The 24,869-nt window shown below is 48.5% G+C and overlaps 1 protein-coding gene across 2 annotated transcripts in view; it reads right to left on the minus strand.

Moving 5' to 3' along the window:
- The window catches only part of LOC131590198 (olfactory receptor 14C36-like), a 595,201-nt gene that overhangs the window by 565,005 nt on the left and 5,327 nt on the right, over positions 1 to 24,869 (minus strand). The window contains exon 2 of one of the 2 annotated variants that reach the window (XM_058860134.1): positions 19,659 to 20,661. The exons of the other annotated variant lie outside the window; for it this stretch is intronic. Coding sequence (XP_058716117.1) covers positions 19,706 to 20,661 — 956 coding nt within the window. The 3' untranslated portion in view covers positions 19,659 to 19,705. Of the gene's footprint in view, positions 1 to 19,658; positions 20,662 to 24,869 lie in introns of those variants that run through there. 2 annotated transcript variants of the gene reach the window in all.

Consider the following 24,869-nt stretch of genomic DNA (forward strand, 5'->3'; position numbering starts at 1 on the left):
TTCCATCCCTTCAGCTCCAGAGGTCCCATCTGATCCTGATCTTCTTTGGTGGTTTTGGAGTATGTCCTCACATGTTGCTGTATTGCACCTCCTATATCTCAGCTTGTTCTAATACTTGATAACCCCTATTTTAAAATGCTACCAAAAAAAAAATTTCCACCCATTTACTGGGACTTTCTTGTGTCACAGCTGGTGCCTATTGCCTTTTGTCCCATCAAGGTCCATCTCCAAGAAGATGTCAAATGGAGAGAGAGATGTAGCAAGGCCATTGAGCCCCAAACTGGTCCCCAAGTCTTACAGACATTGTTACCTTGGCATGTGGTGGAGTCTCCATCCTTGGAGATATTCAAAACCTACTGGATGAGGTTCTGGCCAGCCACCTTCAAGTGTCCCTGCTTGAGCAGGGGGCTGGACCAGATGATCTCTGGAGATCCCTTCCAACCTCAATTCATCTTCATTATTGTGTGCAGGGCATGAGACACCTGAAAAGGTTCCGAATCTATGAAGACAAATGGAGTTTTATCTGTACCCAGTTCCTGTGTATGTTGAATTTTCACTTCCTCTTGACTGTTCAATCTTTTGCAGGCATGGTTGTAGGAAGGTGCATAAGAAGACGAGTGGTGCAATACAAACACACAGACAACTTCTGCATGGATGAAATATTGATCACTGAGCAAAATGGGAGTCTGGAATCAATTCACGAGTTTTTGGAGAAATCATTATAATGTATTGTCTCTATCGCTTTATTTCATACTTCTTTATTTCATACTTGTGGTTGAAGAAATAATGGAGCTGGAATGGAAAAGTCCTCAGAAAAGTCATTCAAGAAGTTGTATGTTGCTTCCTACTTTTTCTGTCCAGCCTTCATTACATTTTTCCTGAGCTTGACCTCTCACGCTGCCTGCATTTCCAGGGCTCACTGTGTGGGGAAATTCTCATGCTGCTGGAAGAGTGAGATAATTTTTAGGGCATTCACCTCCTGTGATTTGGTTTCTAATCCTCCTGTATCATGGCAGATACATCGACCGTGTGGTACCAACAAAAGATGGAAACAGCAGCCAAAGGCCACCCAAAGCAGAGCAGCTGCAAGACCCAGCAAGTTCTACACCAAATGTCAGGGAGGAGTCCTGGAAATCTTGGACTTTGAATATTCTAGCATTCCATGTATACAAAGAATCTGGGATGTACTGTAGTATGGGCTTGCTGTTCTGGCAGTGATCACACCACACAGTAGCTGGGCAAGATTTTCGCAAGTGCCCTCTGCTGCCACATCGAAAACAGATGGCTGGAGGTGCGAGGAAGGGTTTGCATCCACTCCCTAGCTTGCCAACAGCGGCAGCAATCAGATTTGTGGTTGGCTTGATGGCTTCTGCAACAGCGTTGGCTACTAGCTGTCCTTCCTGTGTTTGATTTACTCGCAGGGCAATATCTAGCATGTCTCCCACGTCTGCTTGCTTTGGGAGTGTGGCAAGGATAGGCTTTATCTTCGAGTTGGCGTTCTCAAAAGCCAGCAGTTTAAACATGTTCTGCTTTGCCTCCTCAGTCATGTCATTCTGCGCTTTAAGGGCTGCTGACAGACAATCGATGAAGTGAGGATATGGTTCTGTGAGACCTTGCCGTATTGTTGTGAAGGAAGGATGAGGTTTGGAATCAGGCACAGCGTTAAAGGCTTGTCGAGCGAGCTGTGCAGACAAGTGATGCATTGCGAGAGGGTAGTTTAGTTGTACAGTCATATGACTGTAAACTCCTGAACCGGTGAGCATGTCAGGATTAAGTCCATGCAATACATCATTTGGATCTCGAGGTCGATTAGCTTCTAGAATTGCTAACCTCTTCCATTCCTTCTCCCACACCATAAGCTGTGATGGGGTTAAAAGCAGACGAGTGAGATTCTGGCTGTCTATGGGACTGTTCACATCAGAAGTGAACAGCCAGTCCAATGCAGTGTTTGCAGCTTCAGATTTGATGCCATTCTCGGTGACTGTCTTCTTGGCTTGCTGCAAGATCTTCCAGTCATGCTGTTCATAGCGTGGATTCTGCTGGTCATACAAAATGGGACAAGCAACTGTCCCTGCTGCTTGCCACTCTCCTTCGAGAACTGCATCTCGAATGATGCCGGACCACCTCTGCTGTGCTCTGTGCTTTCTGTTCTCTTCCTCCATGGTGATAGAGCTAGAACAAGGCTGTGGTGTTGACAGTGTCTCCAAAGGTGGAGCAGATGGTTTAGGGCGCAGCATATCCTGTAGCTGTTGGACTGACTCTGCTCGTTGTCTCGGCGTTTGCTGCAGAGCTGTTTTCTCTTGCTGAGGCTGCGCTTTATTTATACATAGGTTTTGCTCAATTTGAGCTTGGAGCTGCTGCACGAGCTGCTCTATTTGATGTTGCCATCCCAGTAGCTCTTTCTGTGTCGCTGCGCTGTCATCACTTGGCTCGGCTCCCGCTGCAAGCCGGCTATCATCAGAGTGTATAGAGATGTCGTCATCGGAGGGGATAGGGATGTCCTGCGGTCTTCTCCAGTGAACGGTAGATGGCATCGAAGGGTAGATCTTCGGTTTGCACTTTGCGGCTCTTGTTTCTGCTGACGTATCAGGCTCCACCTGGCTGGAGCTGGCCCCGCTCCTTCCGGGGGAGCCGTCATTTCTACATCCGCATTCGGCAGGGTAACTTCCGGCTTAGGCTCTGCCGGCGCGGCCGAAGCTGCAGCGTGCTTCACCGGCTCGGCCAGAACTGCGGAGTGCTCCTCCGGCACGGCCGGAGCCGCATCGGCGCACCCCTGGAATTTTAAAAGTTCCGACACGGTGCTACACTGTTTCCCGGTGAGCCCCTTGGCTGGCCGGACATGCCCCACCCCGAAAAATGCACTCAAACGACTCGCGGACTCGGCAGGGGGTGATTGCGGCGCGTCCGTCTCGGGCGGCGCCATGGCGTCTATGGCAGCTGCTGCTACCTCGGTATGTCGCTTTGCAAAAAACATGAGCAAGAGCGCGAAGAGCCGCCGCGCGAAGACACAAGTTGCCGGCCCAACTCTATTCAACAGCTCAATCCACCAGCAACCCGAGGGAGCCTGGGACTCGATCTGGCAGCAGCAGTACACGTCACATTCATCGACACCAGTGTCCGCAAAATTCCAACCAGAGTCACAGGACCTGTTTACTCTGCTACCAGTGCGCTTGGTGCTTTGTTGATTGGAAGATCATCTGCTGGAATGGCAGGACTTATTGTTCTCCCAGGAGTCATCGATGCTGATTACACGGGTGAAATCCAAGTGTGTGCCTACACTCTGGCTCCTCCACTTACAATCAAAAAGGGAACAAGAATTGCTCAATTGGTGTTGCTTCAAAAGGTGGCAACTGAAAAAGACATTTTTCGAAGTGCTCCTGCACGTGGAGCCAAAGGTTTTGGATCAACAGGAGACACCGTGGTGAATCTCGTTCAACAGATGAGTCATCGACCGGTAATTGAAATCATCCTGTGCCACGGATCAAAGCAACAAAGAGTCAAGATGATGCTAGACACGGGAGCTGATGTTACCATCGTCAGCCGAGTCTGGTGGCCAAGAGAATGGCCTCTCCACAGAGCCTTAAGCTCGGTACAAGGTGTAGGGGGATACTCCACGCCACTGAGAAGTGTACACCCAGTTCAATTTCGATTTCCTGAAGGACAGACTACCACCTTATGTCCATACGTCATGCCTTTACCTGGAACCCTTGGAGGGCTCGTTGGTCGAGATGTTCTCAGCCAGCTCGGAGCAACGCTAATTCTCCCCAATCAATCACCTTTTTAGTAGTCGCCACTGCTGACAGGCCGCCAACCCCAAAGATTCAGTGGAAGTCTAATGAGCCTGTGTGGGTTGAGCAGTGGCCTCTATCCCAGGAGCGGCTGGCAATTGCACATGAGCTTGTCAAGGAACAGCTACAAGCAAAGCATATCCAACCATCTCTCAGCCCATGGAATACTCCAATTTTTGTCATCCCAAAAAAGTCCGGAAAATGGCGATTGCTGCATGATCTACGCAAGGTCAATGACCAAATGTGGGCAATGGGCGCGTTACAGCCAGGGATGCCCTCTCCCACAATGCTGCCACAAGAATGGCATCTTCTAATCATAGATTTGAAAGACTGTTTCTTCACAATACACCTGCAGAAGGAAGACACAGTGAGATTCGCCTTCACTTTGCCGTCAATCAACAAAGAAAGTCCATCTCAGAGATTTGAATGGGTGGTTCTTCCACAGGGGATGAAAAATTCTCCAACAATGTGCCAACTGCTTGTGCACTGGGCACTGACACCTGTGCGGGCCAAGCTCTCCCAGACAATTATTTATCACTACATGGATGACATCTTGTTTTGTCAACGTGATCCATTTCAAGATGAAGATCTCACATTTATCACCACCCAGCTGGCAGCAAAAGGCTTGGTGGTTGCCCCAGAAAAAGTCCAGAAACAAGCCCCCTGGAAGTACCTAGGGTGGATTCTGACATCCTCATCAGTCCACCCGCAAAAATTAGAATTAACTACCAAGATCAACACTCTCAACGATGCACAAAAACTTATTGGAGATCTGCAATGGGTACGATCTATTGCCGGTATCCGAAATGATGAGATAACACCCTTAATGAGCCTTTTGAAAGGTACAGACCCGCAAGCCCCGATTACTCTTTCAGCAGATCAAAAGAGCTGTCTCATTTATCTGGGAAAGAAACTGCTTTCAACACTAGCAGATAGAAGATTGCCAGATGTGCCTTTGGGACTTTTGGTTTGTAACCTCTCTGTTGCACCATGTGCCATCATATTTCAGTGGCCTGCTTGGCAAAAAGAGAAAGGGGGAGAAGGCCCATCTAAGAAGAGCCGTCGAAGTGCCAAGCAGCCTGCCAAGAAGCCAATGTTAGTGCAATTAGCGAGGAAAAGTGCAGAACCTTTAGCAATCCTTGAGTGGATCTTCACACCACATACGCCGCCGATGAGTATCTGGCAGAGGACAGAAGCAATTGCTTATCTCATCAAAAAAGCGAGAGCACGAATAGTGGAGATTAGTGGTGCTGAACCAGAACATATCAGTCTACCAATAACAATAGAGAATCTTGAGTGGATGCTGAGACACTCAGAACCAATTCAATTAGCGCTGCTCAACTATCCAGGAACTGTACACAACAAGCAACCTAGCGACCCGCGCCTGCAAATTGTTCTAAAACAGCGGTGGTTACAACAGCCTAAAGTTGTGAAGCAGCCAGTGAAAGGCCCTACAGTGTATACGGATGCAGGAAGTCGGCGGAGGAAAGCAGCCTGTACCTGGCAAGAAGGCTCGAGCTGGAGAAGTGAAGTTATAGATGGAGATGCACACGACTCACTGCAGACATTAGAACTTACAGCCGTCGCATGGGCACTGTCTCATTGGCGAGACAGTAAGCTGAACATTGTATCAGATTCATTGTACGTGGTAGGAGTGGTACAACGTATTGAAGATGCCCTCATCAAACCGCCAGATAATAAGCGATTGTGTCAACTATTTTTTCAGATCAAAAGAGCTATAGAGGACAGAAATGAGCCCTGTTGCATCATTCACATTCGCAGTCATCAAACAGAATTCGGTCTCGGAGAAGGCAATGCAAAAGATGACACGCTTGTCAGTCCTGTTGTAGCAGCACCAAGAGACTCTTTCGCAGCTGCAAGAGAGAGTCACGCTCTCTTTCATCAAGCCGCAAAAGCCTTGCAGAGACAATTTAACATCAGCTTAACAGATGCACAAGGCATTGTAAAATCCTGTCCACAATGCAGTCAATATGGAACCACTCTAGGCTTAGGTGTTAACCCTAGGGGTCTTCAAGCCTGTGAAATTTGGCAAATGGACGTAACACACGTACCTGAATTTGGTCGCCTCAAATACGTACATGTTACAGTAGATACCTTTTCAAAAATGGTTTGGGCCACTGCACAAGTAGGGGAAAAAAGCATACATGTAATTCGGCATTTAGTAGCATGCTTTGCCATAATGGGGGTTCCAAAAGAAATAAAAACAGACAATGGGCCTGCATATGTAAGAACACGAGTTTCTCACTTCTTACAAAAATGGGGAGTCAAACATGTAACTGGAATTCCCCACGTGTCAACTGGACAAGCCATTGTAGAGAGAGCCCATAGAACTTTAAAAGAGTACTTGAATAAGCAAAAAACACCAGAACAGTTAGACCCTACCATTCGATTGCAGCAAGTGTTATTCACCCTAAATTTCCTCAGCTTAGTTGGAGATTTAGAGCAGCCCCCAGTGGTCATTCACAATAGCCAAATAAAGATGCAAGCTACCCCAGAGATTAAGTTATACTACAAAAACCCAAAAACAGGTATCTGGGAGGGACCGAGTCCATTGCTATTTAACGGGCGTGGTTACAGTTGTGTTTCCACAGATACTGGACCGTTGTGGGTGCCTAGCCAATGGACCAAACCAGCCACGAAAGATCTGAAGAACAATCAAAACGTTGATGCCCTCAGTCAATCCCTGATCGGCTGTCAGCTGACACCACGAGAACAACAAATGTTTCAAGACTGAGCTGTGTCAAATCGTAGTCTGTTCGTGAGAAATTCCTGTGAAGATCTGAGAAGAGTGCAGAGACTCTATCTAGTTGTGCACAAAACAAATTTTAGTTGTGTGTTTATCCTTTTTCAAATTGCTTTCACGCTTAGATTATATATATATATCAAAGCACGTGTGTTAAAGTAGATAGATAAGAGTTAAGATAAGAAGTTTAGTGTGTGTAGTAATTACTATATTAGTATAAGGTATAAGCATTCCCCCTTCAAGAGCTAGCGTAAGCATCTTTGAAAGTTCACTTAACGATCAAAGTTTTAGCCGTGAATTTGCAAACATGACGCCACTTGCATGGGACAAGCTGCTTATGGTAATTGTGCTGTGTGTAGCCCCAACCAGTTGTCTGCTGACTGATATCCAAAAGCGACAAAACATATGGGTCACCTTAGCACACCTGACTGGTCAAAAATCGATGTGTTTGAGCCTAGCTACCCCTGGAGATCCTTTTCGCACCTGTCTCGTAGGAGTCCCTGAATGGGATCCTCCAGCCTTTAAAGGTTTAGTTAGCAACGAGACTCGACTAAATCGATCGATAATGCTGCAGGAGTGCAACCGCACCATTGGCCTTACATCTAGGCAACTTGATGCCTGCTGGCAAGTGAAAATTGTTGAGGTTCTCAATGTCACCATGAGACCCCCAGAAGAGTTAGATCTGCTAGGTTCTACCAATACCTCAGGTGGGTGGATGATGTTTGAGCCCCCAACAAAAAATCGTTTTGACAAAACAACACAGCACTGGGCTACAGTTAACCCCATAGTTGATCTCGTTACTGACACTGAGAAGACAACCTTTTATTCACGATGCAATCTCACAGGACGATTACCAAAGCGCTTGCCTAATTCCATCTTCCTAGTCTGTGGGGATAGGGCATGGAATGGAATTCCTGCTAGTCCACATGGAGGGCCGTGTTATCTTGGGAAACTTACCTTGTTCCATCCAAGCCTACATCAATTGATGAATGTGGCTAACAAAATGAAAATTAATAGACGGTCCAAGCGAAGCCTAAATGAGTTACAGTGTGATGATGTTAGAAACCCAGACTTTTGGAATCTCGGTGTAATCTGGGCAACCTCCTTCTTCGTTCCAGGAGCAGCTGCAGCCAGGAGTCTAGCCACCCTAAAAAGGCTTGCTTGCTGGACTAGGAAAGAATTAAATTTAACATCCACAATGTTAAGTGAGCTTTCAGCCGATGTGAGTAGTGTACGTCATGCAGTATTACAAAACCGAGCTGCAATTGACTTTTTGCTTCTAGCGCAAGGGCATGGTTGTGAAGAGTTTGAAGGCATGTGCTGCTTAAATCTTACTGATCATTCAGTTTCCATCCATAAGCAGCTCCGCCAGCTACAAGATGGATTACATGCTCTGAAAGAAGATAGTAACCCCATTGAGAGTTGGTTCGCCAGCTGGGGCATTACTGGGTGGTTGAAGTCTCTTGTGCTAGAGGGGGGACGAATGCTATTTATAGGGATAATGGTAATAATGCTAGTAAGTTGTATGCTATCTTGTGTTCGTAGAAGTGTAGTACGAGCTGTATCCAAAGTCTGGCTTGTGCAAAAAGGAAATGGGGGAATTATAGAGAGCTTTTTAGCAGATGGGGGACATGATATATTAGTAAAGGCCTGTCTGCACAAACCAGCCTCTGGGATAAGTCGCAATATTAAAGGCTAAAATCCTTGAAACTTACCTGCAGAAAGTAAAACAATGTTCTTGTGTAACAAGACAAGAATGTAAACTTGTGTGTGTTAACCAATAGTAGCTCACTCTGCCCGCAAACCCTGTAGAACCCTATAAAAGTGTGCTGAAAATAGAAATAAACTGGCGTTCACAATTACTTCTGTGAAGACTAGTGAATTGCTCGGGGTTCTTCAACATCTTGGGGTGTAATTGGGGTGTTGGGGGTCCTTTCTGCACCTGGTGACCCAACAGGAGCTTCTCTAATAACCTTTGCCTGAAGCTCCCACTGTGCCCATGACAGGAGCCCCTGGCAGTGTCTGTGAACCCACTGGGCATGAACAGTGTTGGACTTCTCTGGGGGGGTCAGTGTGAGGGGGGGCTGGGGCAGAGTGACCAACGCAGTGACCTCACACAGCCCCCTCTGATGTCACAGCCTGCTCTGTGACGTCACACAACTGGTCTGTGATGTCACAAACCACTCTGTGATGTCACACAGCCACATTGTAATGTCACAGCCTGCTCTCACAGCCTCATCTGTGATGTCACACAACGGGTATCTGATGACACAAACCACTCTATGATGACACAGCCAACTCTCTGATGTCACAGCCTGCTCTATGGTGTCAGACCTCCCCCTTGTGATGTCACAGCCCTCTCTGTGATGTCACAGCCTGCTCTGTGACGTCACACAACCGGTCTCTGATGTCATAAACCACTCTGTGATGTCACACAGCCACATTGTAATGTCACAGCCTGCTCTGTGATGTCACAATTGCTCTGTGATGTCACAGCCTGGCCTGTGACCTCACACAACTGGTCTCTGATGTCACAAACCACTCTGTGATGTCACAAAGACACATTGTTATGTCACAGCAAATTCTGCGATGTCACAGTCAGCTCTGTGATGTCAAAGACAACTCTGTGACGTAACAGCCTGCTCTGTGATGTCACACAACTTGTCTCTGATGTCACAAACCACTCTGTGATGTCACACAGCCACATTGTAATGTCACAGCTTTCTCTGTGATGTCACAGCCTGCTCTGTGACATCACACAACTGGTCTCTGATGTCACAAACCACTCTGTGATGTCACAGAGCCACATGGTAATGTCACAGTGAATTCTGTGATGTCACAATCTGCTCTATGATGTCACAGCGCATTCTGTGATTTCACAGTCAGCTCTGTGATGTCACAGCCTGCTCTGTGATGTAACACAACTGGTCTCTGACGTCACAAACCACTCTGTGATGTCACACAGCCACATTGTAATGTCACAGCTTTCTCTGTGATGTCACATCCTGCTCTGTGATTACACAGCCTGTTGTGTGATGTCATAGAATGCTTATTGATGTGACACCTGTGATGTCACACAACTGACCTTTGCTGTCACAAACCACTGTGATGTTACACAGCCCCATTGTAATGTCACAGTGGATTCTGTGATGTCACAGTGGATTCTGTGATGTCACAGCCTGCTCTGTGATGTCACAGCGCATTCTTTGATGTCACAGCACAATCCGTGACATAAAAGCCTTCTCTGTGATGTCACTGTCTGCTCTATGATGTCAGACCCCCACTCTGTGATGTCACAGCCTCCTCTGTGACATCACATGGAAATCTGTGATGTCATAGCCCACTCTGTGATGTCACTGCCTGCTCTATGATGTCAGATCTCTACCCCGTGATGTCACAGCCGTATCTGTGATGTCACAGAGACAGCCTATGATGTCACAGCTGCTCAGTGACCTCACAGAACCGACTCTGTGATGTCACAGCCCACTCTGTCACCTCATGTCACCAGATGATAAATTGTCTACCCCAGGTGAGCACACACTGCTCCTTCTCCAAACCCACTGGCCCATGGACACCACACAATGCCCATTGTGGAAGGAGGGGAACTGGAAGTTCTCCAGCCTCAGTGTCCTGCCAGCTCAGCCAGGCCCACTGGAACATTGGGCTCCAGCACCAGCAGGGACCAGCAGAGAGAGCCCAGCACAGAAGAATGCATGTGGAAAGGGGAGGGGAAATATGTTCATCATTTTGGGCTCATGATTACCATATGTCTGTTTAGTCTGGGACAATCAATGAATGGCTGTGTGCAAAATACAGAATAGAAACAGAAACTTCCCTGTGCTCAGCATGCCCGGCTTTGGGAGGAGCTGTCCCCCCGAGCATCCGGCCACATAAAGAATGCTGCTTCTCAATGCTGCATTGCTGCCGAGGAGTTTTTATTGTAGGGAATTTTGGGCACACTCCCAGTGCCAAGGAAAGCTGTGTCTGCTGCTGTTCACAAACAGAGAAGGGCTGCTGGGAGATGTGGTGGTCAGAGGCTGCCTGGGGTACAGTGACCATGGAATAATCGAGTTTTCAATATTCTGTGACAGAAGAAGGGGCAGCAACAAAACTTCTACACTGGAATTATGGAGGGCAGACTTTGGCCAATTCAGGATGCAGATTTGGGGAGAACTGAATCAGGTACTGATTTTTGTAAGGGAAACAGCTCTTAAAAACAAAGGGGTCCAGGAAGGATGGACACACCTCAGGAAAGTAAACTTAAGGGGGAAGGAGCAGCCTGTCCCTGTGTGCCAAAAGATGAATCAGTGAGGAAAATGCCTGGCCTGGCTGTAAATGGAGCTTTTTCCGGGAACTCAGGGAAAACCATGGGCAAATCACCTTTGGACAGAAGGGCAGGAAACTCAGGAAATATTCAGGGATGTCTTTAGGTCTTGCAGAAAGGAAATGAGAGAGGTGAAAGCTCAATTAGGACTTAACCTGGCTGTTTCTGTGAAGGATAATAAAAATAATGTTATCAATACATTAATGGCAAAGGAGGTTAAGTAAGGACAACCCCCATTCCTTTTTGGGGGGGATAAGGTTGCCAAAGATGAGGAAGAGGACTATTGGGATCAGAGCACACAGGGCCAACTGAGTGATGTTAGAAAAGGTATTTTATTGCACAGTTCATCAGTCTCAGGGAAGGGTGAGACACTTAAGGTGTTACATTCAACACCATCACCTCAGAAACCACATAAATTTTAGTTACAATGTCTTTTATAAACTTTTTAACCAATCAGGAGGTCACACAAAAGCTCACCAGCATCTTCATAAACCAATCATCAATTGCTTCATCTCACACGATGCTGTTGCAATGTGTCTTTTCTTATCCAATCATAGAACACTACAGAAACTTCCATTGCTGTATCTGTAATTCCTTACTGACTTTAGAACAAGGTTATATGTGAAACTTCAAAATCTCTATTATCTTACTGAACATATTTATTCACATATAGAAAGCATATTTCTACTTGCTGAAAGCATGTTTCAAACAGATTTTGACTTAAATTCCAAGCTTCTGTTCTTACTTTATGTTTGTACAGGTTCATTGTTGTAAAGCCCCAAGTCTTCCCCAAGGTCTCAGGTCAAACTCTGTGTCCATCTCTGTCTCTGGGCCTGGATGCTCAAGGCCCTGAGAGCTCTCTGTGCCTGCATTTCCCACCCAGCCCAGCTTGGGCTCCCCTGGCAGCTGCCTGAGGGTGCCCTGGGCGCCCTGGGCCAGAGCAGCAATAAAGAGATTGAACTGAGCTGGCCCCAGTCCTGAGCCCTGGGGACACCCCTGGATGTGGCTCCATTCCCCAGCACTCCTCGGGCCTGCCCATCCAGCCAGATTTTGAGCCGGGGAACAGATGCTGCAGAGGCTGTTGGATCAAGTTCCTGGGAGAAATCCCACAAGTTTGGGATTAGTGCAGCTGTGGCTCTGCACAAGAGAGCTCTTCAGCCACTTTCTCTCTTTTCCTCCCTCTGGCCATGGAGGCAGCTGGTGACTTCAGCGTGTGCCTCGTGTGTGCAAAGAGCAAATCTGTGCAGAATCGGGGCACGGAGGCTTTGGGGCATCTTGGCACCTGTGCTGGGCACAGAAGGTGTTTTCCATTGCACTGAGACTGTCTGCTGTGGAAAGTGGATTGAATATCCAGCAGAGGAATGACTTTTGTTTGGATGGAGCTGTGCCTTCCCTTGCTTTGTTTGCTGACAAGGAATGAACATCCCTCTGTGTCTGGGGCAGCTCCTTCTGCAAGGAAAGCAGGTGGGAGTTGGAGCCAAGGAGCTGAAAGCTGCAGGCACAGCCTGGAGGGGAGGGAGCTCAGATTTGCACAAGGCTGCTCTGAGTGCCAGGGCTTGGATGAGGGAATTGGTGGGGTGGGGGTAGGGACAAAGTCTGATGGATTGTCAGCCATGAAGGGTCTTGATTTTCAGATCTATTCAGAGTGCAGGAGGAGGTGCTGGGGATCAATATCAACTGGGGATTGCTGATATCAGTGTATAAACAGGAAAAGAATAAATGGGCAAAAAGATCTTCTCTCTTTTTTTTTTTTTTTTTTTTTTTTTTTTTAATGAAATCTGTTGTTACAAATGGCGTTAAAGTTTAGCCAAGTCCTGCCTATGCTCAGGTTTCTGGCAGTAGCTCTGTTTCAGGCCGCCTGCATCCCAAATTGCTCTTGCTCCCAAGTTCTTTAGAATAGCCCATTAGGTCGAATAGAAAATGAATTATTTACTGAATGGACTCAAGATTAACAGACAAGAGACTTTAAACAGACTGCTTCCTCCACAGGATAACCCAAAGAAGTCCTAGTGGATACAAACACAGTGCACAATCAAGTTACCTGTATTACAGCTCGTGAAGAGCTGGCACAGATTAGGAGTCAATGGAACTCAGCACCCAATTGATGGTGGAGCACACATGGAGCCCTTTCTTTCCCTCAGCTTCCAGAAAGGAACCACCAAGATGCATCCAGGCTTGGGACAGAAGCCCTGCCCGTTTCCAGGGGCTATGCAGAAGAGTTGTGCTTTGTGCAAGTTTTGTGTAGCTTTTCTAGTTTGTCAAGTGAAGTGTGTGTCAGTCCAGAATCCAAGGCTCATCTCCCTTCAGGCTGCTCTCAAGGCATGATGTTTCTGGCCAGCTGGGAACTGCAGCTCCCTGGCAGCAGAGAGAAGTCAGGACAGGACAGATGTCCGGCCTGGGTTATCTGCCCAGTTCCTGTGAGGGGGAGATGCCCTGAGTTCTGGCCCCAGCTGCTGGACAGAGCAGAGGAGCCCTTCTGTGGCCCAGGGGAAGTCCTGCTCCAGGAACCTCCTGGAACCAAGGGGCCCTTGTGACATTGGGATGCCTGATGGAGCCAAGGGACCATGGTGACACCAATGAACCTCCTGGAACCAAGGGGCCCTTGTGACACTTTGGAACTACAGAGACCATTGCTGAGTACGGAACCTCATGGAACCAAAAGCCCATTGTGACAGATCAGGGCCTGGTGGAACCAAAAAGAGCATTGTGACCCCGTGGGGCTCCATGGAGCCAAATATCCACTGGGACAGTGCAGAACCTCATGGAACCCAGGGGCCTCTGTGACACTGCAGGGCCTCAGTCAAGGAGTGCAAAGGTCTCAAACATTCCTTGCAGGCTTCTGCCTTGGGGAAGGGGAACCTCCTTGGTGGCACCTTGGGCTGGCACACACTTGAGGAGTGCGTCTGTTTTCAACAATGAAACTTAGGAGTTTCAGATTGCTTCAAAATAAAAAGGGAAAAACCTCTCTTTCCTGAGTGCAGGCAGCTCTCCAAGCAAAGCAGGTCCCAGGTGAGGGAGGACAGAGAGGATGGGGTTGGGGAATGTGGAGCAAGGTTGTCCACACTGGCTCACACCTCAAGGCACAGCTTCTCTGAGCAGGCCAGACCTCCTGAGGAGAGACCCTGGGTCAATATCAATCACAGAATGCTGCAATCACCTCTGCTCCAAAGAGAGCAGCAATAAAATACATCCTTTATAACAGGAATGTGCATTTCCTAGAAGCTGTTATAAATACATATTATAATATTGGCTTTTCACAAGGATGAAGATGAATGCTCTATGTATCACGTTCCAATGGCTTTGCTGTAACAGTCGATAGAGGATGTTTGAACTGTCTGCTCAGTTGGGATAACTCCAGTGAACAGATGATGGGGACCCTGCTGCTATCAACACTCAGCGGCTGTGGAAAGAAGGAGCCAAGGCCCAAATTCAAAGGTGAGAAGAAGAGGATTAAAACCACAAGCCAAGACACAGGCATGCTGTAAAAAGGTGGACCCAAGGAGTGGCCATGCTAAACAGTTCCTGGAAAATGTAAAGTAGTTAATGGAAAAGTCTGAATATGCATAAAGTCTATGAATGTGCATCAGGTGATGCAATAGAAATGGGATATAAAGGGTGTTTCCAAAACACCAGGGGTGCTCTTGGCAGAGGGCCAAGCACCCGGCCCTTTTAACCCTTTGCTTTATTGTCTTTGTCTCCTTCTGACTTTCTTGTTAAACCTTTCAAAATTGACCAGGAAAGTGAATGTCGTTTTTCACAGGTTCCCAGATGGGAAATTTGGACCCAGAAAGAAGAATTTGTCTGGAAAAGGAACAGTTTGGCCCAAAATTGGAGGTTTCAGCAAAAAAAAGGGGCAGTTTAGATGTATAAATGAGAGTTTGGATTAAAACAAAGGTGAGTCTGACTTTAAAGGTCAACCCAGGTGAGCCAATGTGGGCCTAAAAAGGGGGAATTTGAGTACTCAGGTGAGAAATATGGACCGAAAAAGCAGAATTTGGGCCAAACAATAGGAATTTGGGTGCCCAGATGGGAAGTTTTGGAACCAAAAAAGGTGAGTTTGGGTGCCCAGATGGGAACCAGAACGGGGAATTTGGCTCCCAAAGGAATAGTGTGGCACAAAATTTGTGGTTTCAGCAACAAAAGGGGCAGTTTAGATGTAAAAATGAGAGTTTGGTTTATAAAAAAATTGGAGTCTGAAGCTAAATAGTCAACCCAGGTGAGCTAATGGCAGCCTGGGGAGAAACTTGGTGCAAGAAAGGGAGATTTGGGCTGGAAAAGGGAAGTTTGGGCCAGAAAAAAAGGGAGATTGTGTCCAAAACCAAGACAGTTTGGGCACAAAAATAGGAATTTGGGTCCTCAGGTGGGAAGTTTATACCACCTGACTTCTGGCCCAGGAAGGGAGAATTTGGGCCTAAGAAAAGGGGAATTTGGTTCTCAGATGGGAAATTCAGACCCCAAATGGAAGTTTTGGGGCTGAAAGTCAGATTTTGGGCCTAAAAAGGGGAAATCTGGGGACTCAGGTAGGGTATTTGGAACCAAAGAGAAGAATTTGGGGGCAAAAATGGGTACTTTGGTCCCAAAAAAGGAAAATTTTCCTGCTCAGATGGCAAATTTGGACCCAGAAGGGGGAATGTGGTTCCAAAATGGACAGTTTGGCCCAAAACTGGGGGTTTGAGCAACAAAAAGTGTTAGTTTAGACCCAAAAAGAGAGTTTGGATTAAAAAAAACAATGGGAGTGTGATGCTAAAAGATCAACCCAGGTGAGCCAATGGCAGCAAGAGGGGAAATTTGTGGCAAAAAGGGGAGATTTGGGATGAAACAGGGGAGTTTGGGGCAGGAAAAAGGAGTTTGGGGAAAAAAAGGAGAATTTTGGCCTAAAAAATGGAAAATTTGGGTGCCCAAATGGGAAGTTTGGACCAAACCCGGGAAATTTGGGATCTAGTGGGAAACTTGGACACAAAAAGCAGAATATGGGTCCAAAAACCAGAAATTTGGGCTGAAAAAAGGAGAACTGGTGTGCCCAAAAGAAGGGAAGTTTGGACCCAGAAGGGGGAGTATTGGCACTGAAAGGCAGAATTAGGGCCTAAAAAAGCAGAATTGGGGTGCTCAGGTGGGAAATTTGGACCCCAAAAGGGAAATTTGTGTCTAAAAAACGGAAATTTGGGCTCATAAAAAGAGCAATTTGAGTGCCCCGATGGGAAATGTGGACCTAAAAAGGGGAAATTGGATCCCAAAAGGAACAGTTTGGCCCAAAACTGGAGGTTTGAGCAACAGAAAGGGGAAGTTTAGATGTAAAAATGAGAGTTTGGATTAAAACAATGCGAGTCTGATGCTAAAAGGTCAACCCAGGTGAGCCAACGGCAGCCAGGGGGGAAATTTAGGGCAAGAAATGGAGGTTTTGAATGAAGAAAGGGAGTTTAGGCCAAAGAAATAGGGTGATAAGGTCAAAAAGTGAGAATTTGGGTTCAAAAGTGGGAATTTGAGCACTCAGGTGAAAATTTGGATGCCAAAAAGGGAATCGGGGTTTTAAAAATGGAAATTTGGACCAAATATAGTGAATTTGGGTGCCCAGATAGGAAATGTGGACCCAAAAGGGAAAATTTGACTCCTAAAAGGAACAGTTTGGCCTGAAACTTGGTGTTTGAGCAGCAAAAAGGGGCGGTTTAGATGTAAAAATGAAAGTTTGGTTTAAAACAATGGGAGTCTGATGTTAAAGGTCAACCCAGGTGAGCCAATGGTATCCAGGGGGGAAATTTGGGGCAAGAAAGGGAGATTTTGGGATGAAAAAGGGGATTTGGAGCCAGAATAAAAGGAAGTTTGTGTCCAAAAAGGGAGAATTTGGGCCTAAAAAGGGGGAAATTGGGTGCCCAGATGGGAAATTAGGACCAAAAAGGGGTAATTTGGACCATAAAGGGGTAATTTGGAAAAAAAAGGAGGAATTTGGGCACTCAGGTGAGAAAATTGGACCCAAAAAGTGGAATTAAAATGAGAAAAAATAGGTATTTGAGAGCACAGATGGGAAATTTGGACCCAGAAGGGGAAATTTGGTGTTAAAAGGGAGAGTTTTGGCCTAAAAAAGAGGAGTTTGGGTGCCCCAATGGGAAGGTTGGACCAAAACAGGGGAATTTGGGATCTAGTGGGAAATATGGACACAAAAAGCGGAATATGGGTTCAGAACTCAGAAATCTGGACCAAAAAGGGAGAATTGGGGTGTCCAAAAAAAGGGAAGTTTAGACCCAGAAGGGGGAGTTTCGGCACTGAAAGGCAGAATTTGGGCCAAGAAAAGGTTGACTCGAAGCTCCCGGAGTGGCCCGGCTGGCTCAGTGATGAGGTTTCTCTTCACTCTGGTTTCCAGCCAGCACATGTTTGTGGGGTTCACTGATTTTCTTCAGGAATTCGAGTCTTAGCAAGCGAGTAAAGAAATCAGGGGGGGACTCTCTCCCTGGTTTGCATTCCACAGTTTATTTCTGTGAAGAGGAATCCAAAGGGCGAAAGACAAAGGATTTGGGGTCTGGGGGTCTCTTTTAACAGGGTTTCTTGGAGGGAGGGAACATCAGAGAGAGAAACAATTCTTTTTCTCAGCTCGTACATCTTAGAAACTTTCTACAAATCAAGGTTACACACAGCAAGATAAGAAATAACAGACAGCAACTTCTTCAGATGCCCACAAAGGTGTAGGAGTATTCTCCAGAGAGGGGCAGAGGGGGAGAGAGGGGGGCTTGGTTTCCTGGCAGCACAGGGGGGAAAGAAAGGGAAGGTGAGAATGCCCTCTCAGCTTCCACAGCTCAGAGGCATTCTGGGACAGGAAAAACAGAGTTACAAACTCCCGGGTTGGAAAGAAGGGTCTTTCTGCTGTCACCCCTGCGCTTTCCCAGCCTAGCGAAACTTCCAGCAGCTGGAAATGCCAGCAGGGTCTTCTCTTTACTCTATCCGGCCTCTCGCCCTGGAGCTGAGGAGAAAAACTTCAGTGACCACGGGAACCTGACTTCAGGTAAGCAATAGGAGAAAGAGAAGTGTGGGGGGGAATCACAACTGAAATAGGGGGAAAGATACATTTCAAGCTATCAACTACTAACAGAAACTAACTTAACAACATTCTAACAACTTTACCACAACAAAAGGTGAATTTGGGTGCCCAGATAGGAAATGTGGACCCAAAAGGGAAAATTTGGCTCCCAAAAGGAACAGTTTGGCCCAAAGCTGGGGGTTTGAGCAACAAAAAGGGGCAGTTTAGATGTAAAAATGAGAGTTTAGATTAAAATAATGGGAGTCTGATGCTAGAAGGTGAACCCAGGTGAGCGAACGGCAGCCAGGGGGGAAATTTGGGCTAAGAAAGGGAGATTTGAGATGAAAAAGGGGATTTGGAGCCAGAATAAAAGGGAGTTTGTGTCCAAAAGTGGGGATTTTTTGATCAACAAAAAGTGGCAATTTGGATTATAAAGTGAGAGTTTGGATTAAAACAAAGGGGAGTCTCTTGCCTGAAAAGGGGAGTTAGACAAAAAATAAAAGAACAGTTTGGTCCCAAAAGGGAGATTTTGGAGCCAAAAAGGTTCATTGTGGATGCAAAAAAAAAAAAAAAAAGGAATTTGGGGCCAAAATGGGGAGTAATGAAACCAGGAGCTTGTCATTAACTCATGCTGATGAAAGTGAGGACATGATTCTAACTTGGATCAGCCCCACGCTGGATTTGGGGCTGAGCCCTTGAGCCTCAGGCACTGAGAGAAGGGTGAAGAAGCTGCTCCAGGAGTCCAAAGGCAAAGTCCAAGTCCCTTGGAGCATCAGTGGCCCCAGTGAGGGCAGGGAGTGGCAAAGGCTCCCCAGGGAGTGGGGAGAGCAGATCCTGGAGGCCAGGACTGCAGGGAGCCAAAGGCTGTGAGCAGGAACTGCAATGCTGAGCAAGCCCTGGCTGGCTGGAGGCAGCAGAAAGGCCAAGCCCTGAGCCCAGGCCTGGCACAGCAGGGCCTGTCCCTCACGGGGGGCTCGGGGCTGTTTGTGGGGCAGGGGGATGTGAGGGGCAGCAAGGACAAATGCCATCAACCTGTGGGACCCTGCAGATCCTCATGGAACCAAGGGCCAGCGGGAGCCAGCAGGGCCTGACGGAAACAAGAGGCCACTGGGAGCCTGCGGGGCTGCAACAGCCACAACACTCCAATGATGGCGGCAACCAAAGGCTCCTTGACTTGCCTTTGGTGCACGGGACAAACCCCCAGCAGATATTCTCAAGGGACACAGAGGCAAAGAATATTCTTAGTTGCAAGGGACCCCCAAGGACCAGCAATTCCAGCTGTCAAGTGAATGGCCCACACAGGGATTGAAGCCACAGCCTCGCTGATATCAGCACCATGCTCTGACCAATGGAGCTCAGAGGTGAAAACCACACAGAATTTTACTGGCAAAGTACAGAGAACCAAGGAACTTGGGCAAAGCATTTAATACAACATCCAGTTGAACATAAAACACTTTCCACAGCAGTAACTGCATTAAGTTAGCCCATTTAACCTGCAAACCTTTAACCCTTGAGGTGTTAAGGTACCCAAAATCATTCACTGCAGAGCCAGAGAAGCACTGAGGAATGACCCTGGACACACAGGTCAGGGCAGGCACTTGTTTTTATTTAAATGCACAGGGAACAGACCTCTTGCAGGTCTTTGTGTTTCAAAAAAAAGGTAGATATTCATGTAGAAATACAAAAAGTAATACTACAGTATCTGTAAATCACACAACAACAGTAGAAAAAGTTACCAATGAATAAATGCACAAATAGGGAAAACTAAGGCTGAGATTCAAAAGAGTTACATTCAAAAGTCTCTGCAACAGAAATGAGAGAGTTTAATACTTCTGAAAATACAGAGTCATCAATTTTCTCAGGGCAGCCTTGAGCTCCTGGTTCCTCAGGCTGTAGATGAGGGGGTTCAGGGCTGGAGACACCACCGAGTACAGAACTGACACTGCCAGATCCAGGGATGGGGAGGAGATGGAGGGGGGCTTCAGGTAGGCAAACATGAGAGTGCTGAGGAACAGGGAGAGCACGGCCAGGTGAGGGAGGCAGGTGGAAAAGGCTTTGTGCCGTCCCTGCTCAGAGGGGATCCTCAGCACAGCCCTGAAGATCTGCACATAGGAGAAAACTATGAACACAAAACAACCAAAAGCTAAACAGGCACCAACCACAATAAGTCCAGCTTCTCTGAGGTAGGATTTGGAGCAGGAGAGCTTGAGGATGTGTGGGATTTCACAGAAGAACTGGCCCAGGGCATTGCCCTTGCACAGGGGCAGGGAAAATGTATTGGCTGTGTGCATGAGAGCATAGAGAAAGCCACTGGCCCAGGCAGCTGCTGCCATGTGGGCACAAGCTCTGCTGCCCAGGAGGGTCCCGTAGTGCAGGGGTTTGCAGATGGACACGTAGCGGTCGTAGCACATGATGGTCAGGAGGAAATACTCTGCTGAGATGAAAAAGGCAAACAGAAACACCTGTGCAGCACATCCTGAGTAGGAGATGGTCCTGGTGTCCCAGAGGGAATTGTGCATGGCTTTGGGCACAGTGGTGCAGATGCAGCCCAGGTCAGTGAGGGCCAGGTTGAGCAGGAAGAAGAACATGGGGCTGTGCAGGTGGTGGCTGCAGGCTATGGCACTGATGATGAGGGTGTTGCCCAGGAGGGCAGCCAGGGAGATGCCCAGGAAGAGGCAGAAGTGCAGGAGCTGCAGCTGCCGCGTGTCTGCCAGTGCCAGCAGGAGGAAATGGCTGAAGGAACTACTGTTGGACATTTCTTCACTCTGGACATGGTGGACTGTTGAAAGAAGACATTGAAAAGCTGGGACAGATTTCCTTGAGTCAATTCTATGCTATTTTCTTACAAATTTACTCAAAATTACTTCTCTTTCTCTGGGGAAATTTCATTCACTTTTTTACTTATTTTTGAGCTCAAGTTTTGCTGCTAAGTTACTGTTGCTTGTTGTGAAGGGGCAGGAATCCTCTTTCAGCATTGCTCTCAGCCTGAGCACTGGGGAGCCCAGAGGGAAATCAGGGCTCCCTGTGCCCCAGGGCACTCAGACCTGCTGGTCTCACTCAGGTGCCCTTTGATCATTACACCTCCCTCTGTTACAGGGTGGCTAAACATAAAACATACTTGAAAAATAAAGCAGCCTCTTTAAAGGCTCCAATTTCTAAATAATTTTCCCTAGACATCTTTTTGTCTCTCTGCAGCTGGACAGGGAGGGATACCCAGGGCTGGTCTGGCTCTCTGCCTGGAGTTGTGCCTATTGGGAGCTGTTTCTCTCTATCCAAGCCTTGTCCCTGCCAGTGCTCCCGAGCCCAGCCCAGCCCTGGGGGCTCAGCTCTGCCCGGCACACCCCTCCCAGCACAGGCACTGCCCAGGGCCATCTCCCTGCCAGCAGGGCCTTAAGGGCAGCTCAGACAAACAGAGATGCTGCAAGCCAAGGTGCTGCTGCTGCTGGCTGTGGCTAGAGGAGGCTGAGGAGGCACTTTGGGAGGGAGAGCTGAGGCAGCTCTGCTGATGCCCAGGGTGACAGTGCAGGAGTCTCAGTGACACAGACCAAGCTGACAGCCCCTTGCCCTTTCCTTTAGGAGAAAGCTGAGAGCAGCCCTGGCCATGCAGCACCATCTCCACAGCAGGAGGAATCTGCCCTGATGGGGGTCGCTCCTTCCCCCTCCAACTTCTCCCCACCGCCCACGGGGAGCTCCCAGGCAGGCTGAGAGCTGCCCCTGGCAGGTGGCAGATGCCCTGGGCTGGCAAAGAGCCCTCAGGGCTGCAGGAGCTGCTCTGCAGGACAGCCCTGGGCAGCCCTGGCTGCAGCCCCAGCTTCAGCCCCTGCAGCCGTCCCTGGCAGCAGGAGCCGTCCTGCCCTGTCCCTCTGAGGGTGCCCAGGGCAGCCCCGCTCTGCAGCACATCCTCCCCAAACCACAAACGGCAGCAGAGCCATCCCTACAGTCATGTCAGTGCTGTCATGGGGCAGCTTTAGGAGATCCCCGCAGCCAGAGACTTACTGTGCCAGCAGTTGGGAGTATTTCTCCATGAAGAAGCTCAGACTTGTCCTTCCAGTTGCTTTAAGGCACCCAGGTGGCTGCAGGCAGTGCCCTCAGCCCTGCTGGGCTGGGAGAAAAGCTGCTCATCAGGAGAAATGTCTTTTTGAAGCTCTTCTTGGTTGCCAGGAGCTGCCTCTGTGCCAGGAGCTCGGCCCAGCTCAGCAACAGCACCAGGATTTTAATGACCCTCTCAGGGCTTTGGTGTTGTTTCCACCTGACTCAGTCCCTGAGAGAGTGTTCAAAAAACTTCTCAAGAAGTTTAACTCAAAGTTAAATTGGCACTCCAATTTAAAGTTTCAATTCAAAGTTTCTGGAAGTTTTAATGGGTCCCACTGAGGCACTCAACTGGGAAAGTGTCCCCAGGTTCCAGGGAGAGCAGAACACTGCAGGCCCTAATGACAGGTGGGGACAAGCAAGGGAAAGGTGTCTGTGGTGCTGAGCAAAGCTGGATGTGTTTCAGGAGTGCCAAGGGCCAAGGGCTGAGCCCCAGCCCCTGGCAAGGCAGATGCTGTCCCTCCCTCATTGCTCAGGGCTCTTCCCGGGCCACTGGCATGTGGGGATGTGCAATGCCAAGGGCAGCACCATGGGGCGGCCCCTGCCAGGCTGCTGAGCAGGGACAAGGAGGCAATGAGGCCCCAGGGCTGCCAGGGTCACTTGTCTCCTCCTCATGGCTCAGGCCCAGGGCCAGCAGCCATGGCCAAAGGGCTGCACAAGTTGCCTCTGGCAGGGCCTTGCAGCTGCTGCCCATCCCTGTGCCCTCTCCAGCCCAGGCTGCCCTACGGTGTCCATGCCCTGCGCCTCTGGCCCTGCAGGCTGTCGTCATCCCCCGGCTGCCCCAGCTCGCTGGCCCCTTCCTTTGCTGACAGCTCTGCGTCCTGCCTGCCTCTGCCTGGCCACACAAAGCCTTGGGCTGCTCCACACTCCTTCTGGGGGACGTGTTGCACCACAGCCCTGTCCTGGGAAACAAATTCATCTCTTCTTGGGTCCTGTCTAGATCTCCCCAGGAGATCTGGGTGGCATTATTCCTTTCTCAGGCTGTTTCATATAATCAAGAAGAGCTCCACCATCTCTGAAGCCACCCTTCAAGCCCTCTCAGGCTACTCCAGCCCTCAGTCTTCACACCACTGAGCCCAGGGCCCTCTATCTCTATGGGTCATGTGCTTGAGGCCTCCTGATCTGATCTTGTGAGATTTTTGTGTCCTTTCAAGGTCTTTTCAGATTGAAACATTGTGGTCATGGTCCAAGAAAAATTGAAATCTTTTGCAGGCGTGTAGTGGCAGAGGAAGGGTCATAGCCTTTAAAATGGTCAAGGATAAATTCAGATTTGATAGAAGAAATATTTTATGATGAGGTTGACAAGATGGAAACAGGTTGTCCATGGGAGTGGATGTCCCATCCCAAGAAGTGTTCCAGGTCAGGAGCTTTGACCATCTGTTCCAGTGGTAGCTGTGCCTTCCCACAGCAAGGGGGCTGCAGTAGATGATATTTTAGGGCCACTACAATTTATAAAACAAACGATAAAAAATTACTTCAAGCAAAGTTCTGCCACCTCCTCATTAAAGACTCCCCAAGGGGCTCAGTGGTGGAGCTTTCCTGCATGACCTTGCCAGCTGAGCATGGGGAGCTCTGCCTCAGGGTCTGAGATTCATGATGGAAATCCACAAAGAACATTTGGGGAATGTGCAAGATTTCCCATGGGATGTCTAAGAAAGGAGCCCAGGAAGGGAAATACTGGGCGATTGTTATGATTCACAAGGTGGGATTCGTGATGTGGTTCTTTTAGTCGGTCTTAGAGTACAAAAGATTATCAGCAAACCAAGGACTTAAACAGCAAAACACACTTTATTGAGTGCTCATCAACACTAATATGTGATAGAGGGAAAAGAGGAGAAAGCAAAGCATAAGGAAAAGAGATTAAGGGGATTATAGCAACCAATGTCGAAGTCCGCTCAGCCATCAAATGATGCAGAGTCTTCTGTCCGTTGGGGAGATCTCAAAGGAAGGTAAATTTGGGGTGTGATTTTATAGTCTTTTACAAAATGAGGGGCACAGGGCTAAAACCAGAGGAGATTGATGATCATTGTGATGAATTCCATTGCACCAGGGGCAGGTGTAGAGTGCAGAGCAAACCACGTCTTGCAAGTCATTGCTCACCAGCAGGAACGAGGGCAGTGTACCGTGTAACCATCTGCAAACAATCACTCAGCAAACATCCACCTCAGCTAGGCCCAAACCCCTAAACCAAGTCCCTTGTGATATTCAGGGTCTCAGTCTCTGTCCTTGAGACGGTTGTGAGACAGATGAGGGAATCTTCAGACCGTCTCTTACAAGGATCAAGGTGTTTTGCTGAAAGTTGATGGTCAGTGCCCATCCCTGGCCATGGCTTACAGCTGATGCCCACAGGCTGTGGCATTTTCCTAAAGCCTCCATTGCCAAGAAGCCGGTGGGACAAGGGAGCTCCCTCTGCTCTGGGTACCGAGGGAGCTCCAAGTGCCAGGTACTGGAGTGGGGAGCAGAAATCATCAGGGCCTGTGTCCTTTGGGGGCCCAGGCACTGGTGAGACTGGTGTGTGAGCACACTGCACTGGTGTGTGTGGGGCTGGCTGTAACCCCCAGGGAACATCAGAGCAAGCAGCGAGCAGCAGAGGCCTGGGAGCCGCTGTGTGAGATCAGCTCCTGCAGGGATCCACATGGTCTGGGTGTCTGTGCAGCTCTGCATCTCCTCCTGCCACAGCAGAGCACACAAACAGCCCATCCCTGGGTCCCTTCTCCACTGACTGCGCTTTGGCCTGGCCTGGAATCCTCCCGAGGTCCCTCCCAGGAGGAGTCCCTGTGCATTTCCCTCCCCCATGGCTCTGCCCTTGCTGATCCAGCAGCTGTGGGGCAGCAGAGCTGGGGCACTGCAGGGACAGGGCTGCCTCTGACAGGGCTCTTGTGCTTTAGGAATGGTGCT

The sequence above is a fragment of the Poecile atricapillus genome, chromosome 32 (genome assembly GCF_030490865.1).
Source record: "Poecile atricapillus isolate bPoeAtr1 chromosome 32, bPoeAtr1.hap1, whole genome shotgun sequence".
Lineage (NCBI taxonomy): Eukaryota > Metazoa > Chordata > Aves > Passeriformes > Paridae > Poecile > Poecile atricapillus.